At 40.8% G+C, this 20,043-nt stretch overlaps 1 protein-coding gene across 1 annotated transcript in view; it reads left to right on the forward strand.

The window, feature by feature from the left end:
* Nucleotides 1-20,043, forward strand: part of LOC126249063 (tyrosine-protein phosphatase non-receptor type 14) — a 188,182-nt gene that overhangs the window by 122,026 nt on the left and 46,113 nt on the right. The window contains exons 16-18 of the mRNA XM_049950714.1: nt 11,865-12,103; nt 12,185-12,309; nt 12,389-12,482. Coding sequence (XP_049806671.1) covers nt 11,865-12,103; nt 12,185-12,309; nt 12,389-12,482 — 458 coding nt within the window. The remainder of the gene's footprint in view (nt 1-11,864; nt 12,104-12,184; nt 12,310-12,388; nt 12,483-20,043) is intronic.

Consider the following 20,043-nt stretch of genomic DNA (forward strand, 5'->3'; position numbering starts at 1 on the left):
AATCCCACAAACCAACCAACCAACTGTACATGTGACATTTACACTGTGTGATCAAAAGTATCCGGACACCTGACAGAAAATGACGTACAAGTTCATGGCACCATCCTTCGGTAATGATGGAATTCAATGTGGTGTTGGCCCACCCTTAGCCTTGATGACAGCTTCCACTCTCACAGGCATATGTTCAGTCAGGTGCTGGAAGGTTTCTTGGGGAATGGCAGCCCATTCTTCATGGAGTGCTGCACTGAGGAGAGGTATCGATGTTGCTAGGTGAGCCCTGGCACGAAGTCGGTGTTCCAAAACATCGACAAGGTGGTCTGTAGGATTCAGGTCAGGACTCTGTGCAGGCCATTCCATTACAGGGATGCTATTGTCGTGTAACCACTACACCACAGGCCGTGCATTATGAACAGGTGCTCGATCGTGTTGAAAGATGCAGTCGCCATCCCCGAATTGCTCTTCAACAGTTGGAAGGAAGAAGGTGCTTAAAACATCATTGTAGACCTGTGCTGTGATAATGCCATGCAAAGCAACAAGGGGGACAAGCCACCTCCATGAAAAACTCGACCACACCATAACACCACTGCCTCCGAATTTTACTGTTACCGCTACACACGCTGGCAGATGACGTTCACCGGGCATTCACCATATCCCCACCCTGCCATCGGATCACCACGTTGTGTACCGTGATTCGTCACTACACACAATGTTTTTTCACTGCTCAATCATCCAATGTTTATGCACCTTACACCTAGTGAGGTGTCATTTGGCATTTACGGGCATGATGTGTGGCGTATGAGCAGTCGCTCGACAGTGACATCCCAGTTTTCTCAACTCCTGCCTCACTGTCATAGTACTTGCACTGGATCCTGATGCCATTTGGAATTCCTGTGTGATGGTCTGGATTGATGTCTGCCTATTACACATTACGACCCTCATCAACTGTTGGCGGTCTCTTGTCAGTCAACAGACATGGTCGGCCTGTACGCTTTTGTGCTGTACATATCCCTTTACAGGCTGTATATGACCCAGGAGATCTGGGAAAAACCCAGGAATTTTTTCATCCGGGAGAAAACTGGGAAAATCCTGGGAATTTTTTAGAATTCCAGGAATTTTTCATTTCAGTTTTCAATTACATTTTTGTAATTTTGACTGGTAAGAATCAATACTCTAACAAAGGATATTGCTGTCTACTGCTACTGCAGAATAATACTGCAACAATAAAAAGTGAACGAGTAAACAAAAGGAAAATAAACCATAAATTGCAAAGGAAATGTGCCATACGCAACAACTAAACACAGTGCTCATACAAGGGTTTGCCAACAGCAAAATGTGTCAAAGGCTTTAGGAAGACTGTGCAATGCTTCATAACAACAAATCGCCTCCAAGGAGTGTGATGTCACAACTGTTTATATTAGATTCATTTTAGCAGTTACGAGCAGGCTCATGCGCATGTGCAATTGAGTGGCGTGTGAGTAGTACCTTCTTCCATTTCTAGCTACAGAAATGTGGCTGTTGGCTGTGTAAGCAATCACAGCAAGCAGCTAGATGCAACCGGGAAAAAATTTACTGCCACGCCCAAGCTGCCAGATTCACGCATGCGCAGCGGGTCCAGATCTATGGGGGGGGGGGGGGGGGGGGTGGCAAATCCATATTCTGGAGGAGAAAAAACCTTGTTTCACAAGCATCCAGCGCACGTTGGTCTATCAATTACTCATATGATTTTGATGCGCATCCCTGTTGGTTTTTGAACACATTCTGTAAGTTGATTTTTGAGTGAATCCTAAGCCACGCGGGGTAGCCATGTGGTCTGAGGCAACTTGTCACGGTTCGTGTGGCTCCCCCCATTGGAGATTCGAATCCTCCCTCATGTATTTTTAACCAGAAAATCTGGGAAAAGTGCGGGAATTTTTTTTTCCTTGTCCATGTATACACCCTGCTTTATGTTTCCGCTTCACCATCACATCAGAAACAGTGGACCTAGGGATGTTTAGGAGTGTGGAAATCTCGCGTACTGACGTATGACACAAGTGACACCCAATCAACTGACCACATTCGAAGTCCGTGAGTTCTGTGGTGCACCCCATTCTGCTCACTCACGATGTCTGTCACATACCCTCTCAACTCGGAAAGTTTTATTTTGTGTCCCCTTCCCCTTCCACATCTACATCTACAATGATACTCTGCAAGCCACCATAAGGTGTGTGGCAGAGGGTACCCTGTACCACTACTTGTCATTTCCCCTCCTGTTCCACTCACAAACAGAGCGAGGCAAAAATGACTATCTGTACATCTCCATATGAGTCCTAATTTCTTGTATCTTATCTTCATGGTCCTTGTGTGCAATGTATGTTCACGAGAGCAGAAGCGTTCGGCAGTCAGCTTCAAATGCAGGTTCTCTAAATTATTTGAGTTCCCGAAGTATCTCTTTATCACTTAAGTTTTTTTCGAACTTCTGGTAACGAATCTAGCAGCCATCCTCTGAATTACTTCGATGTCTTCCTACAATCCGACCTGGTACAGATCCTAGACACTCAAGCAGTACTCAAGAATAGGTCACACCAGCATCCTCTACATGGCCTCCCTTACAGGTGAACCACTCTTTCCTAAAATTCTCTCAATAAACCAAAGTCGACCATTTGCCTTCCCTACCCCAGTTTTCACATGTTCGTTCCACCTCATACTGCTTTGCAACATTACGCCCAGATATTTAAACAACTTGACAGTGTCAAGCTGGACACTAATAATACTGTATCCGAACATTACAGGTTTGTTCTTCCTACTGATTCGCATTAACTTACATTTTCCCATGTTTAGGGCTAACTGCCATTCATCTCACCAACTGGAAATTTTGTCTAAGCCATCTTGTATCTTCCTACAGTCACTCAACTTCAACACCTTACTGTACACCACAGCATCATCAGCAAACAACTGCAGACTGCTGCCCATCCTGTCAGCCAAATTATTTATGTATTTAGAGAACCACGGCGGTCTTATCACACTTCCCTGGGACACTCCTGACGATACTCTTGTCTCAGATGAATGCTCGCCATCGAGGACAACACACTGGGTTCCATTATTTAAAAAAATCTTTGAGCCACTAACATATCTGTGAACTTATTCCATATGCTTGTACCTTCGTTAACAGCCTGCAATGGGGCACCGTGTCAAATGCTTTCTGGGAATCTAGAAATATGGAATCTGCCTGTTGCCCTTCATCCATAGTTCTTAGTATATCATGTGAGAAAAGGGCAAGCTGAGTTTCGTACAAGCAGTGCTTTCTAAAACCATGCAGATATGTGGACATAAGCTGCTTAGCCTCAAGAAAATTTATTATGTTCAAACTGAAAATGTGTTTTACCTTTTTTATCAGGCAGTATAAATCCCCGTATTGGCTTTTTAATATGTCCAAAATTATGTTAGATAAGCACCAATTTTTTAATGTTATGTACACTGGTAAATCCTGGCAGTAAGATTCCCTAGTAGCTGTATCTATGTCTTTATGATTTCTCATAAACCACACACTGCACAGAGCTGTACAATTCTGGAGGCACTTTAGAACATGAGGTATGATAGAGGAAGAACTCTCTCATCAACTATGATTCCCTTAATGCATATCAAACAATACTGCAGATGTATCTAGCAAAGAAATGTATTCCAGAAAATCCAAAACTAATGGCTAGAGCATAATGGGTTGTTGAGTACAAACTCATATTGGATAGGGACAAAGCAAGAATTCCACATTAAGATTGCAATTCAGCAGAAGTGATTTAGATAATCCACAACATGTAAATCAGGATGGCTATAATGCCCTTTGATCCCATTCCACATGATCCTTCAGAATACGCCCAATTTTTTAATCATATCACCATATCGCTAGAGCTGAACATCCATGACTCTCTTTTCTTAGGTTAAAGTCAGGGAAAGAATTTAGCATTATGCTGGTTATCAGGGCATGTTGGGAACCGACAAAACAAGCAAGCTGATGTAGCAGGGCAAGGAGACTTTTAGGAGATGCACAGGGATACAAACCACTGGGCAAATGTTGAGTCAGAAGGTGAGGAGGTACTAGTGTGAGAAAGTGGTGTCTGTCTATTTGTACTCTGGTTAGACAAAATAATTGTAGCTCAATAAAGGAATGAGACTGGCACGTGATAGTTATAAGTAGCCCTAGAACTTTATGGGCTTAATAAAGTGATTTGAGGATAAGTAAACAAAACTTTTATAATTATTAATTGTAATCATCTCTCAGTTGCCACCTGCCACTCCCTACCCCTGCGCACATTCGCGCACCCCCCCCCCTCCCCACACACACACACACACACACAGTGTAATGAACAAAAAAAATGAGAGCAAGGTGTCCTGGAAGCAACTTGAAAGAGTGCAGTTGAATAAAGGAGAGACTAAGGAACAAAGAGAAAGTAATAGAATCACTGCAAAGCCTAGACACTGATTGTAGTGAGCAAGATGCAAGTTGCATGTATTAGCAAAGTTGCAGAGAAAGCGGACACAGTCATGGATAATGAGCAATCCACCCCAAGTGGATTTTGTGTGTGCGTGTGTGTGTGTGTGTGTGTGTGTGTGTGTGTGTGTGTGTGTGCGTGTGCGTGTGCGTGTGCGTGTGCGTGTGCGTGTGTGTGTGTGGGGTGAGGGCCGGGGGGGGGGGGGGGGGGGGGACTGTTTTAGAAGTAGCTCTAAAAACCACATGGATGTTTGCTTGAAAGGATTATTGGCTGCCAAGTAAAGGCAAGATGTTGATGTACAGCTCTGGTTATCACTTTGTTTACCAATTTCTTTGATTAAAAACTGTTATTGATGATGTAGTCATCATAGAGAAAGAGATAGATGTTATACAGTTTGGCCCTTTAGCTAATTTTCAGATGAGATGGGCTGGTGCCAAAACTGAGTATCATCCGTTACATTTTCCAATTTTCATCATAAGTGATGCAATACTACATTCGAAATGCTCTCATCACAGTTTTCAGCATGAACAGTTAAACTTAATGCACAACATTTACACTTTGTGTGAAAAGTACAACTATTAATAAGTTAAGAAAAACTTTCTAGTTATGCCATCTGAACTGCCACTCAGTGCTGCTCTGCTCAACTTTCTTATGACATGATTTAAATTGGGCTGTTTCAGTTTAAGTACTTGTCCATCGGAAGCCAGGTACCCACAGGCGACAGTGGGTCAACAGCTGACACACAAGCAATCATCAACAGCTGACACACAAGCAATCAAGTATCCAGGGTATAGTCTATTGATTGTACTGCCCTAGTCGAGTGCCTGTGGGCTGGAGTGACAAAGTGGCTCACACACACGGTTGCAATTAAGTGACTTAGGGATACTCTATACACACTGGATCTGCCCGCAGGTTAGGGAATGGGCCCAATTGGTCAACCGTGCTCTGAGAGGCAGAGTTGGGACAGCCTGATCTAAATATTGTCAGATTTAACAATACTAGAGAAGGAAAGTTGCTACTCACCATATAGCAGAGATGCTGAGTCGCGATAGGCACAAGAAACTAGTTTCAGCTCTCTAAGACTGCAGATGTGTGTGTGTGTGTGTGTGTGTGTGTGTGTGTGTGTGTGTGGGTGGGTGGGCGCGCGCGCGTGCGCGTGTCTACTGCTGACATCAAGCACTTGGAGTAGATGACATTCCCTCATAGTTGAAACTACTCCACCTGGTATGCAAGATTACTTATGTAATTTAATAAGTAAATTTAGCAGAAGAAATAAACATTGAGGGAAAAGAAATAAAAACTTGGAGGCTTCCCAATGGCGGCCAGTTATCATGTGCTAATGTGCTACAGCACGCTGACATCGAAATAAGTGTCCAAGGAATAGAAAAGCAACTGGAATCACTCAACAGAGGAAAGTCCACTGGACCTGACGGGATACCAATTCGATTCTACACAGAGTACGCGAAAGAACTTGCCCCCCTTCTAACAGCCGTGTACCGCAAGTCTCTAGAGGAACGGAAGGTTCCAAATGATTGGAAAAGAGCACAGGTAATCCCAGTCTTCAAGAAGGGTCGTCGAGCAGATGCGCAAAACTATAGACCTATATCTCTGACGTCGATCTGTTGTAGAATTTTAGAACATCTTTTTTGCTCAAGTATCATGTCGTTTTTGGAAACCCAGAATCTACTATGTAGGAATCAACATGGATTCCGGAAACAGCGATCGTGTGAGACCCAACTTGCTTTATTTGTTCATGAGACCCAGAAAATATTAGATACAGGCTCCCAGGTAGATGCTATTTTTCTTGACTTCCGGAAGGTGTTTGATACAGTTCCGCACTGTCGCCTGACAAACAAAGTAAGAGCCTACGGAATATCAGACCAGCTGTGTGGCTGGATTGAAGAGTTTTTAGCAAACAGAACACAGCATGTTGTTATCAATGGAGAGACGTCTACAGACGTTAAAGTAACCTCTGGCGTGCCGCAGGGGAGTGTTATGGGACCATTGCTTTTCACAATATATATAAATGACCTAGTAGATAGTGTCGGAAGTTCCATGCGGCTTTTCGCCGATGATGCTGTAGTATACAGAGAAGTTGCAGCATTAGAAAATTGTAGCGAAATGCAGGAAGATCTGCAGCGCATAGGCACTTGGTGCAGGGAATGTCAACTGACCCTTAACATAGACAAATGTAATGTATTGCTAATACATAGAAAGAAGGATCCTTTATTGTATGATTATATGATAGCGGAACAAACACTGGTAGCAGTTACTTCTGTAAAATATCTGGGAGTATGCGTGCAGAACGATTTGAAGTGGAATGATCATATAAAATTAATTGTTGGTAGGGTGGGTGCCAGGTTGAGATTCATTGGGAGAGTCCTTAGAAAATGTAGTCCATCAACAAAGGATGTGGCTTACAAAACACTCGTTCGACCTATACTTGAGTATTGCTCATCAGTGTCGGATCCGTACCAGATCGGGTTGACGGAGGAGGTAGAGAAGATCCAAAGAAGAGCGGCGCGTTTCGTCACAGGGTTATTTGGTAACCGTGATAGCGTTATGGAGATGTTTAACAAACTCAAGTGGCAGACTCTGCAAGAGAGGCGCTCTGCATTGCGGTGTAGCTTGCTCGCCAGGTTTCGAGAGGGTGGGTTTCTGGATGAGGTATCAAATATATTGCTTCCCCCTACTTATACCTCCCAAGGAGATCACGAATGTAAGATTAGAGAGATTAGAGCGCGCACGGAGGCTTTCAGACAGTCGTTCTTCCCACGAACAATATGCGACTGGAACAGGAAAGGGAGGTAATGACAGTGGCACGTAAAGTGCCCTCCGCCACACACCGTTGGGTGGCTTGCAGAGTATAAATGTAGATGTAGATGTAAATATCACACTAAAACTATGCCATTTCTCCTCAAATGCAACACAGAAATTGTGCTAAAATTACACATTTCTCTTCAAATGCAAGCTGGAAGTCACACTAAAAATATGCCATTTTTGCATGCATACTGGTAAGCAAATAAAATGAATGAAGATATGTTTTCTAGTGCTTTCTCCATGATAATGAGAAACCAGTGCCAAGAGCTAAAGTGATAGTTAACTGCGCCAAGATCAACTCAGAGAAGAGTGCAACATTGCTCAGAGCAATACATAACATTAATACGTAACATTAATATATATATAATATATTTAATTTAGTTATGATCACTATCCTTGTAAGTCAAAAGGTTATAGGCCACCGCATTGTAGCACAGGTAAAGTTTTGCATGAGTGCCACTGCGGTTTCCATTGTTATTCTGTTGAAGATGGAAAAGGTCTGTTGAAAGAAATGGATGTTGTCTTGAAAATAGGTTATAAGATTAATATCAACAAAAGTAAAACAAGGGTAATGGATTATTGCCTAACTAAATCAGCTGATGCTGAGGGAATAAGATTATGGAATGCTAGTCTAAAACTTGTAGTTGAGTTTTTGCTGTATAAGCAGCAAAACAACTGACAGTGGACAAAGTAGAGATGATGTGAAACACAGATTGGCACTAGTGAGAAAAATATTTCTGAAAAAGAAAATATGTAAGTTTAAGTGTTAGGAAGTGTTTTCTGAAGGTGATTGTAAGACTGTAGCCTTGTACAGAAGTGATACTTAGGCAAGAAACAGTTCAGATTAGAAGAGCATAGAAGCTTTTATAATGTGGTGTTATAGAAGAATGCTGTAAATTAATTGGGTAGATCGGGTAACTAATGAAGACATACTGAATCAATCTGGAGAGAAAAAATTATGGCACAACTTGATTAAAAGAAGTGATCAGTTAATAGGACACACCCTGAGTACTTTAAAATAGTTAAATTTGTAATAGAGGCAAGTGAGTGTGAGTGTGTGTGCACGGTCACGTTGGTGGGTGGAGCGCGGGAGGGGGGGGGGGGGGGGCTAATAATTGTTGAGCAAATCCATACTCAATGCAGTAATCGAGTTGAAGTGGATATAGGTGCCACTAGTTAAACAAGGATGAAGAAGCTTGCACAGGAGAGTGAGACTTGTATCAGACCAGTCTTCAGACTGAAGACCACAACCACAGCTATTTGTCATTGAATCTCATCTGCTACTGCCTCCATTACCAGCCATGGATACTTCATAACATATTGTATTGGCCCTGTCGTTCATTAAGGGACTCCGGAACACCCTATACTTGCAATGTTAAAATAACGCTTATAAATTACATCTTTCCTCACAAAGTATTTGAGGTAGGAAGTTGAACTTTTTACAGATTATTTATTGGAATATGGGCTACAACTTAACACGGAGATTTTACAAAATTTTAGTTCAGTTATTAAAGATGATTTTTTTTTCAATTATAATGAAAATTCACAACATTTTTTTGCAATTTTTTATTTATATATTCAAAAATATACAGTTTTTTGGAAAAAGGCTGTGTTAAATTATGCAGAAGGTACTGTGTAACATTTACTGAAAGTTTGAAACAAATATGTTTGGAAAATCCTTAGAAAACATGTAATTAGTATGAGAAAATAAAAGTTTTGGGAATCGAGGGACAAAGATTGGATTAACTTTTTAGTGCATTCCAGGTCCATAGGATGGATTATCTTCATCCTCTGCAAACTCCTCCTCAAGCTTCCTCTTGTTCCTCCTCCTGTTTACTCTTGCTTGTATTTCTAGACTCTTTACAGCCCTGTCTGCAGCCCGAAGGCGTTCCTTGTCTAAAGCAAGCATTGCTCGTACCATGTCAGAACCTATCTTCATTCCCATATTTCTAAATGCCTTGCACCTTACAATGTTGCCATCATTGAAAGTCGCAACAGCATCATACACACCAAAGTGAAGTGTTTCTATTCCAACAAATACAGTCTTGGGGATTCTCGATCATATAACACTATTTACACTTTCATTGGGGTTTTGAGTTTTTCCGTTAATACACTTTTTCAACAGTTCAGGTGCTGCTAAGTCTCTGAAAATAGGTTTTATCACCTCCATTATTGCATGAGGCAGACTATGCTTATGAGTGTACACTTCACCAGTTAGCAATCCTTTGTTATATTTACACCAACTGTCTTCTTCTTTGGGACACAAGCTATGTTGGGGATTTTCGTCTGTTGAAGAAGTATGAAAAAAAAAGAGCCCAAACAGCCTTCTTCATTTCGTCGACACTTTGTGTATTTTGCCTAATAGCCATTCCATAATAGTTCTGTATTTGGTCAATTACACTGTCAGTTAACCTTCCCTTCCCATCCAACCCTTTACCATCACTGAGTTTTTGTTTTTTGTACGAAGCTTTCAGTCGCCGAAGTCTTGTTCCCATTCGCTTCTGTACTTGTCCAATACACTCAAATTTCTGCACTACAACATCATCACCATAGGGCTTCAGTCCTTGAACATGTTTGAAACTTTTAGAATCACCGTCACCAAGGTAATTAACATATCGCACTTTATCACACGCCTCAGAATGCTGGAATATACTGGCAACACCAGCCACTTCCATTCCTCCACTACTGCCACTATAGTTAGCTTTGCAATTATTTTCATGTGTACCTTTATATTTTTGTGGACATCTACAATACTTTGATATTACTGCTACATCTAAAACTTTCCCTGTGTACATACTGGTGGCAGATACTACACCATGAAGAGATGTGTGTCCCCGTTTATGCCAGGTACCATCGAACGCTGCAGTCAAATCTCTGTTACCATTATTTTCCATTACTGCCTCTTCCACAGCGTTCTTCATAGATTATATACAGACATCTTCTACTTTAGACCCTATTAATTTATTACAGGTCGTAAACTTGGTTGGGGGATTTGGAAGATTCATGATGCCACAGAAAATTGCACCTGCAGTAGCACCCTTACCAACTGAACGCAAGGAATAAACAAATCTAATGTTGTGTTCGTAGATTTTGCTACCATTTTCTTCAGTTGCAGTTACTGCAACACTGTTCCAAAAGGTGGTCATGTATGAACACTTATCACATTTCAGTTGTATTTCACTAGCAAGTCCTACGTGCTTTATTATGGAGAGTTCCAGACCAACTTCACTACAATGAATACATCTTACACAGTTTGAAAAAATTCCTTTGAGAACCGACATATCAAATATTTCATTCACATCCGATTCCCCCATAAAACATTCATAGTTTTCACTCATTGAACCAAGCTTCTTCTGTGAAGTATTTTCTTTCCCACTTTGACTGCTATGGGCAGGTGTACTTGAGAGGTTAGGTTCACTCACTTGGTTATCGTCTTTATTGTTTACAGTGATAACACATACCTTTGGCTTTCCAACATTTCTCCTTTTCTTAAAAGCCTTCAGAGGATTTCTAATAACTTTACTTTTACTCATTATTATACTTCAACAAAACAGAGACTCAAGAAACAGAATTAATTACGAATATTTTCGAGATAACGACAGAGTAAATAAACATGAAACAATCGACAATCACACCAGCGATATATATTGAACCATCACAGGTTAGCCACAACACATACTTTATCTCACATCACTAAAATGTACCTGATGAACACGGACGTTAATAATAACACCATTTTACAGCAGTTTAACAGCACCACAGTGGGTCACGCCCATGTAGAACACATTTCAAAAAAAATTTAAAAATAGTTGTAGTCTTCGGAATTGAATAAATTATATATCTATTAAAAGGTAATAGTCTGCAGATTCAGAAAACGCAAAAAAGTAAAAATTGAACTTTTCATGATTTTGAGCCTTTCCGGAGCCCCTTAATGGGCTTTCTTTCCAGATCCTTATTGAATGGCCTTTCTTCATTATTCTCCTTGCTGATTCTGCTTCGTATTTTATCTTTCCATCTGGTCTTCACTTCCTTCTATAATGCCATGTTTGAAATACATCCTTCTGATTTGGAGATAATATAGGTTGAGAAAAAGTTTTCTTTAAACTGGCTGGAGTGCAACATCAGTAAGGCTTTGGTGCACTGATCCACACCCATATTAAGATTCATGTGCTTTTAAATTACTCTGCAGAGTTAATATGATCAGATTTTGTTTTTGTATCGTTAATCCACATTCTTCAGCTCAAAATTACATTGGTATTGTCATAATTCAATGACATAACTTACCTGTACGTCTGCCTAGATGTTAAAAATTTAAATTCATTGGCAAAGATCCAAATATTGATTTTATTTTAGTTTGTACAACAATAACAAAAAGTAGGATGTGTGTAATCATTAAGATGATACAAAACAAAGTTTGTTACCAAGGGATAATCTGATACAGCATTAGGTTCTTTGTGAAATTGGAATTTATTCAGAAGTATATTATGATTTGTTATATGTTATTGAACTTTTTGTTGGACTTTCTTTGAAATTTATTACCTTTTCCTAAATTTGACTATAAAATTGTACTCTGTGTTCTAGATGCAACTTACATTAAAAGTCAGAGTCAGTTCCTTGAGTCAGATAGACAAACTGAGTACACAAAAATGGGTACAACAAAACAGAAGCCAAAACGTAAGTGGGCTCTACTTGGTGGAGGAAAGAGCAAGTCAAAACCGGAGGCAGCAGTAAAAGAAACTAATGAAGAAGAAACACGTGTGCGTTGGAATACGGGGCTGCCAAGGCTCCCTCTTCCTCCAACAATATCAAAAGATATAATGGTACAATGGATCCACATCAATTAAGTCATATTTAAACTCGAAACACAGAGACAGCTGAGATGTATGTTTTATGGTTTTCAGTGCCAGCTTCTCGAACGCAAACTTGCTGATGGTCAGGTTTTCTTTGAATTTGAAAAAATTCCAAAAAAGAAGCTGACAGCAGATTTCACCACTGCATTGCATCCTGATAATGCATCAAGAAACAGGTATGCTTATTGATATTTTACTTTCTTTGGGCTGTACATATGCTTTCTTTCTCGTAATGTACTTATTTTATTTTGAAAGGTATATGGATGCTTTACCATATGAAGAAAACAGAGTCAGGCTGACACCTTCAAGACAAAATAAGTTTGGCTACATAAATGCGTCCCACATTACTGTAAGTTAAATTTCATTTCAATTTTATATAAGCCTCACTTCCAACAGAAGTACAAAATATTTGTTTTCTCAAATTATGTATTCAGTGGCACAGTGAAGCTATAGAGTGTGTGTGTGTGTGTGTGTGTGTGTGTGTGTGTGTGTGTGTGTGTGTGTGTGTGTGTGTGTGTGCGCGTGCACGCGCGCGCGCATGCGTTTACTGTAGTTCAGGAAAGAATTTGTCTGAAAGCTAGCGAAGTTTTCATTCCTTTTTGTGTACTTTATAACAACTCAATGCTTTTAATATTCAGTGAGTTGTTTCCTTTACTCCTAAATTATTTACATTCTACTAGAACTTGCCATACCATATTAATAGTTACAATTTATACGTTAACCCAAAGGGAGCTTTATAACATGTCACAAATGGAACTTATTTCTCAGTAAATATGACAGTCATCAGCAAATATCCTCACACAGAAATCTACTGACAGTGGAAAATTATCCATATATATGGGAAGAGCTATGGCAACAAATAATCCCTTAGTCCTTGATTTCTACAAATTATTTGTTGCTTACTTTAACTATTTGAATTCAATGTGTGTAAAATTCTTATATTGTAACCATAATTCAGCTGTCTGTACCAATTTCCCAATTACTGTTACAAAATCTGCTGTATTTGTAAAATCTGTTGCAATGGCATCAACTACTGATCCAAATCCAGCCATTGCAAAATCTTGGCATGCTCATGATAACTGACTGTCACTGAAGCTGTGGTGCTTGTTGTAGAACCAATATTTTGGACTAGAAAGCCACATTTAAGTATACAGTTAAGACATGTTTCATTTACTTGCCATCTATAGCATATAATTACATACTTTGGACTAAACTTCAGATACTGGGACAACTGTGACCATCTTCTGGGTAGGCATGCATATTTAGGGTTATGTGAAATAAGCTTCAAGATAACAGATCACATTGCTCCCCCTGAAACTTGTTTGCCTGCTAGCATGAAACACATACTGCAGTGCCGTCAAGCTTCTCTATTGCTATGCATTCATTTTTGCTGCCGTTTCTACATTTTATGTACTTGTAAAACATCATAAGACTTACAGCTCACATGCAAATTAAGCTGATATGTTAACACATTTATAAATAATTCCACATTACTTGTTTTGGCTTTTGCCATCTTAGGACACCAATTAAACTTGGAAGCAATATAAAAATTAGAAGTATTACGCATACAGTACTGGCTATCAACAGTGAAGTCTCATCCACTAGACTTCCAAAATAAAGTTCAGTGTCTGTATATTGTAAATGATATGCTGAAGCAAGATGTTGACTACCAGTTTAGTTTGGTAGTTTATACAGACAGAAGTCAGTTGAGAGATGGTGCAAGTGAGGAGCACATTTAATTATAAGTTCCTGGACTTCCATGGCCAGTGTCAGTTTGAATAAAATCATTTCGGGTATTAGGCCATGTCATTATGAAACACTAAAACAACTAAAATGTCAACAACCAACATTGCAGCTGCCTTCTTCAGGATGATTAACAGCTGGATTCTGGTTATGGCTTCCCTTTATATTTTATTTATTTCAGTTTTGAGGTGGCTACTGTTGTCATATTCTAGGATGCTATTGGATATCCTGAAATGAAAATTGCTATGGAGATGTGGCTGTACGGTAGGCTGTTGCTTCTGATATTCTGGCATGTGATTGGTAGGCAATGGCAAATATGCAAAGCACATTTAAACATTCTGGTTGTACAAAAATAGTCTGAAGAGTAATTAAAACCTCAAATTCTATTTCTTAAGTTATGAAACTTGATTCGTAATAGTACCCTTATTCAGGATATGTAATACACTGCACTTACTAGGAGTTTATAATGTCTTCTATGAGTATAATTAGTTTGCATACAAAAGTTCTAAGTACACCCTGAATATATAGGATGCCAAGTTATCCATTTTGATCAATAGTAAATGTGATTAAATTGCCAGCATACAGACGATGTATCTCGTGGCCGTCATGAACTTTAATGTGATTTTGCCATTGTTAAATGTACCAGTAGAACAGATGGTCAACATTTTACAAGAGTGATTTTCCCCTAACGTGTCACCTCATGCAACGCTGAAGAAGACAAAATTTTGTAAGCAGATGTATGACATAGTGTTATGATCCAGCCTTTCACGAATAGCAGTGGACGTCTTCATGAAAGCTCTATATTCCACACTTCAGCAACCAAAATGCTGATGTTGATAATATTTTTGTCATCTGGTCCCCTGAAGAAACAAAATTTCATAACATTTGAATACACAACTCAGGATCACAATAGAAATAAAAAAGAACTGTGTGCTATAATCACAATGTGGAAATGTGCAGGTCAGAAATGCTACACTTGGCCTCACAATGTATGAACTACGAGGAGGCCACCATCACTGATAGATGCTTGCAAGCTATTTTCCGGCACCATCCACAGCAAAAAAATTTGTTGTTAGATACACTGACCGAGAGACCTCACACCATCCGTGATACAGAAAATGGAATGACATAATTCCAAAAATTGTATGCCATCTTCATACCTCTCCTCACATGTAAAGTATCCACAACCATCTCATAACTACAATCAAAGATCTGATATGTCCAACATCTTAGCTGTACCTATGCATGACAGTTGGTATTTCTCCTTATCTGTTTTGGACACACACACCTCCGGAAAATATGACCCTGTAACTTGTGTATGATCCCAAAACCACCCTGCATTCAAGAGGAGATAGAAGCTTTATGTCATCAACATAACTTCCCTGTGCATCTCCCAACTGTCTTCCTTGTTGTCCAACAGCATACTATTATTTCTGTGATGTCGTCAACACTATCCCAGGCTTCCTTATCTGTGTCCTTTTTTGCTCCCCCTCATCTGCTTACTTTACCCTATATTTTCTTTGCTTTTTCCCTGGGTCAGTCAATTTCTTCTTCAGATTTGATTCCATTTGTACTGCTGCCATGCATTTATAATATGTCATTACTTCCATTTGACAGGAATGTTATATTGTGAGGAACTTACTTAACGTGGTGTCAATGAGACTGACATTACTGTAATACCAAATATTCATTACTATAAGTATTATCGCTATGTCCAGTTAATGTACTCTGTGGGCTGCAGTGTTATTTCTCAGAGTTTCTCTGAGGTCGTTTTGCGATGCAGGTGAAATAAATGTGCAATTATGTAGATAATTCTTATGACCAAGAAACCGTTAACAAAATCTTGTATACAAAGAATAAGTTATGGATAATCCAACAACAAAAAATAATTCCCACATAAATTGCGAATCAGAATATTACTCAGTACATAACTTTATTATGTACCAAATCGTAACTAATGTAAACACAGAGAAGAATGAACCAAAATCTTCCAGCGATAATAAATGATCGGTGCTAAACCAGCAATTTGGCTTTTGTTTCTTGCACTGACTACTTGTACAGTAACTGATGTCACCACCTGAGTCCCCCTTCCATTTTAAAAGCTCCATGAATATTGGGGTACTGGCGCTTAACCTGTCAGCCAGTCCTTTGATGATCGGCTGGGGTAGAGGATATTGGGTTACTTGTGCTCAACCTGTCGGCCAGCCCTCGTGATGATCTGTGGGAGAGGGGGGGGGGGGGCTCATGGCAGCAGCTGGCAGAATATTGTGGGCTATTGAGTCTTATGGTGGTAGGCTGCAGTGTGACTTGGCGTTGTAGGCTCGGCAGCACACACCAGTGGAAAACTGACAGGACAGTGTTGCAGAGGTTCCTCCCTGTGGATATAGCCAGGCTTTAGTCACTCTATGGGGAATGTTTTGTGCCTGCCATTCTGGTCAATCTTGAAAGTGTTCTTCTCTTTCAAAAGCACCCTGTAGGGACCAGTATGGTGGATGCACAGTATCATCTCTGAGCCAGATGTGGTGCTGTAAGCAGATAATTATGGATGAGAACTTTTCTCTCTCCGTGGCTGACAGTTGGGCCTGCATGAAAATGTCTCATCTGGGAGATGAATTATCATGTGAACCCTTGTCACTGTTTCTGGAGTGGTCAGCAGAAGTGGTGTTAGTACAGTAAGTTTACCTGGTCCATGCAACTAGTAGCCATAGACCAGTTGGGGTTACGAACATTGCAGATCCTCCATTACTGATGTGCCCGGGCCTAACAATATCTGTGGCAAGGTGACCATTCACCTTGCTGAGTAACACATCAGTGCCACCTTTAGCATGTGATGCAGCCTCTCCACCGTCCCACTACTGATGGGATGGTAGCTAGTGGTGCAAAGATGGTTGCAGCCACACAGTTGAAGAAGCTCGTTAAACTGCTGTGACTCGAACTGATGCCTGCAGTCAGTTATAATGGTATTACTAATGCCAAACTTAAAAAGCCATGTAAACAACAATGCCCTTGCAACCTCCTCAGTGGAGATGTTTGGTATGGGAGTAACTTCAGGCCAGCCCATAAAATTATCCACTACAGTAACTAGATAACGGTGATCACCATAATAGGGTAATAGTCCTACTGTGTCCACATGCGTGTGTGGAAATCTTGCTTTTGGGATTGGAAAATGCACAACCAGGCATGTCAGCTGACTTCACTTTGCTGGCAATTGAGGCAGAAGTGTGCCCGTGCTCGGCAGTCCTTTTGGATTCCTAACCACACCACCTTGCTTTCCACTACCCTTTGTGTTGCCCAGATGGGTCAGGTTATGCAGTGCTTTGAAAACTAGCGGCAATGCGCTGGTGTTGTTTGTCACAGTATGTGTCGCACCAGATACTCATAGCACTGTATGGAACAGAAATATGTCGCAACTGGAGGATTGTGTTCACTTTGGAGCAAGTCGTGCAGCTCTGTGTCGTCTTGTTGCTTGGCTGCTACCTCAGTCCGTGACACCGCCTGTAGGCTGATGCAGTTCTGTAACAAGAAGTCTGTGACAATGTTGTTTCTGCCTGTAATGTTATGCCCATTAGTTGTAAAATGGGATATATATTCCGCTTGTCTACACTGCCATGAAGTCCCATGATCTGTTGCACATTGGAAGCAACAAATTAGTGATTTGTGATCAATAAAAACTGTAAAATATTTTCCTTCCACAATCCATCAAAAATGTTTACTTGCCGCATAGATAGCCAGCAACTCATGATCAATAGCACTCCATTTCATCTACTGTGGCATAAGGTTCTGCGAGTAAATGGTGAGTGGTTACCATCAATCACCCATACTCTGTTGCAGTGCTGCACTGATTGCATTTTGGCTCATATCCACCATTAGCACCAATTGGGCACTAATGCATGGGTGAGCCCACCATACCGCTTGTGCCGAACATTGCTTGATTTTATGAAATGCCACTTCATTCACCAAAGTCCAAGCTATTTTCAGATTACCGGTTGTAAGCTTGCCTGAGAGCAGTGCAGCAAGTGGTTCCTTCTGGCTTGCCACCCCGAAAGGTGTTACCAGTGGTAATTTAACATTCCAATAAATCTTTGCAATCCTCTGTAGGTTGTCAGCAAAGGCATATCTTGCACTGCTGCCACACATCCAGGAAGCGGTGACAGACCAGCAGATGAGACTACGTATACCAAAAATTGCATCACTTGTTTGCCAATAACAGTCTGAGTTATCAGTGACTGTGCAAAAGCCCTGTAGCTGTCAAAAAAGCCGCTGCAGGTGACTCACATACTCCTGAACTGTCTGTGAAAATATCAACACACTGAAAGTCTGAGCATGTGCGATGGTGCTGTTGAAGTCAGTCACATGAGGCACAGGGTAATAAATGATCGGGAATTCTGCAGGCATTGAGTGCCCTGAAATCCCTGCATAATCACCAAGATCTATCTCTTCTGTGCACCATGTGTAGTAGTGATGCCCAAGGACAACCTGATCTAGTCACAATACATGCTTTCAATGGCTCCTCAAGCCCAGCTTGTGCTGCCAGGACCTTTGAGGCAGAAGCCTCCTCAGACGAGCTGCATCAGGTTGGCCAGGAGACATGCAGATTCGGTGCAGTGTCGAGTGGTGACATTTCCTGTCGGTGACAGTCGGACAAGTGAGTGCAGGAAATTCCTGAAGTATGTGGCCAAAAAGATTGGTGGTCAACATGTGAGCCTGTGAGACACCCACAGATGGTTTCAACACTGTTGTACAGGTACAGTCAACTCCTCATTTACCAGCACAGATGACATGGTTAATGGATTAACACTGTGGCTCTCTCCAATTAAATAATAGTTACTAAATATGGTGACAGATGAGATAATAAATTCACACCGAGTTTAGGGTCAGCAACATTGGTGACAATAAATGTCCAAAAAGGCTCATATTGAAGACACAAATCCAATGTCATTCTCCGTTCACCATAAGTTTCAGTGTATGAATCATTCACTGTGGTGTGTATATGCAATGTCGGTGCAGCAGGTACAATACCCAACCGTTTTGGTAAACACTCACTTCGGATCTGGAATCTACAAAGAAATTTTTACCGGAGATGCTTTCATACACCAATAACCCCTGTGACCAGTGCAGTGCCAACAGTGTTGCGTTTGCATGCTGCCTTCTGTCCACTGGATGCACACTGTTGATGGCAAACATCGACATCCTCTAACGTCCATCTATGGTGCACTGGCGAGCTGCATCTTCACAATGCCTGTGATACCAGCAGTTGTATCAAATCCATGCTAATCACCTTTCAAGTGCCCTATCTGCTGCTCAGGAGTATCCTCATAGTGGCATCAGAATTTTCCCTGCTGTACTGATAGCTTCAAGTTCAGGCACGTGGTTTGATCTTCTAACTGGTCCACTTTTTGCTCCTGCATTGGTGCATCTTACACGTTTCTGTGCTAGGGCCGGTGCTCCCTCCCAGTGCCTGCAACAACAAATCTTGATGTATTGCCATGACTGTGCAAATGCCAACTGGTAACATACGAAGCCACAGCAAGTTTAGTGACTGTTCAGGCAGCAGATCCGGACCAGCTAAAGCATTTAAAGCTCACAACATTTGAGCAGCCAAAGCTCTGGTGGCAATGTGTAGTGCTATGCAAGTGCCTCCTTTAATGACATGTAGGAATGTTGTAGTAGAATGTCTTCCGTTTCTTCTATCTATGCAACCATTATTACATACTTCTCATTGTTTGTACACACTCTTTTTTTGTTGGAAAGTGTACTCTAGGTGCGTGAACGTCAGTGGACGATTAGATCAGAATGACGAAATTTTGACATGATCAAAACAGGTTGTGAAGTACACTTCTTGCTGATTTATATCAGTGGCTGCACGTTGTGGAATAGCTGGAGACATGATTTTTTCCACTTTAACTTCAGTTTCTGGTGATTTCTTTGTAGCCTCCGTCATTATCGCAAAATCAGTTTCGTACTCCTCTGCAAGGAATCACATTGCGGGTAATTTGACAACAAAAAATAAATACTCTCTGCTAAACAAGTGGTTCACTTTTTATCTCTTGCATTGGCAATTTGTGCAGTAATTGATGTCGCCACACAAAGTTTAACAGAGAGTAAGATGTGGAACAAACGTGCATCCCCCCTCCCCCCTGCTGTATTTGTGGAGGATCAGCAACACT

This window comes from Schistocerca nitens, chromosome 3 (assembly GCF_023898315.1).
Source record: "Schistocerca nitens isolate TAMUIC-IGC-003100 chromosome 3, iqSchNite1.1, whole genome shotgun sequence".
Classification (NCBI taxonomy): domain Eukaryota; kingdom Metazoa; phylum Arthropoda; class Insecta; order Orthoptera; family Acrididae; genus Schistocerca; species Schistocerca nitens.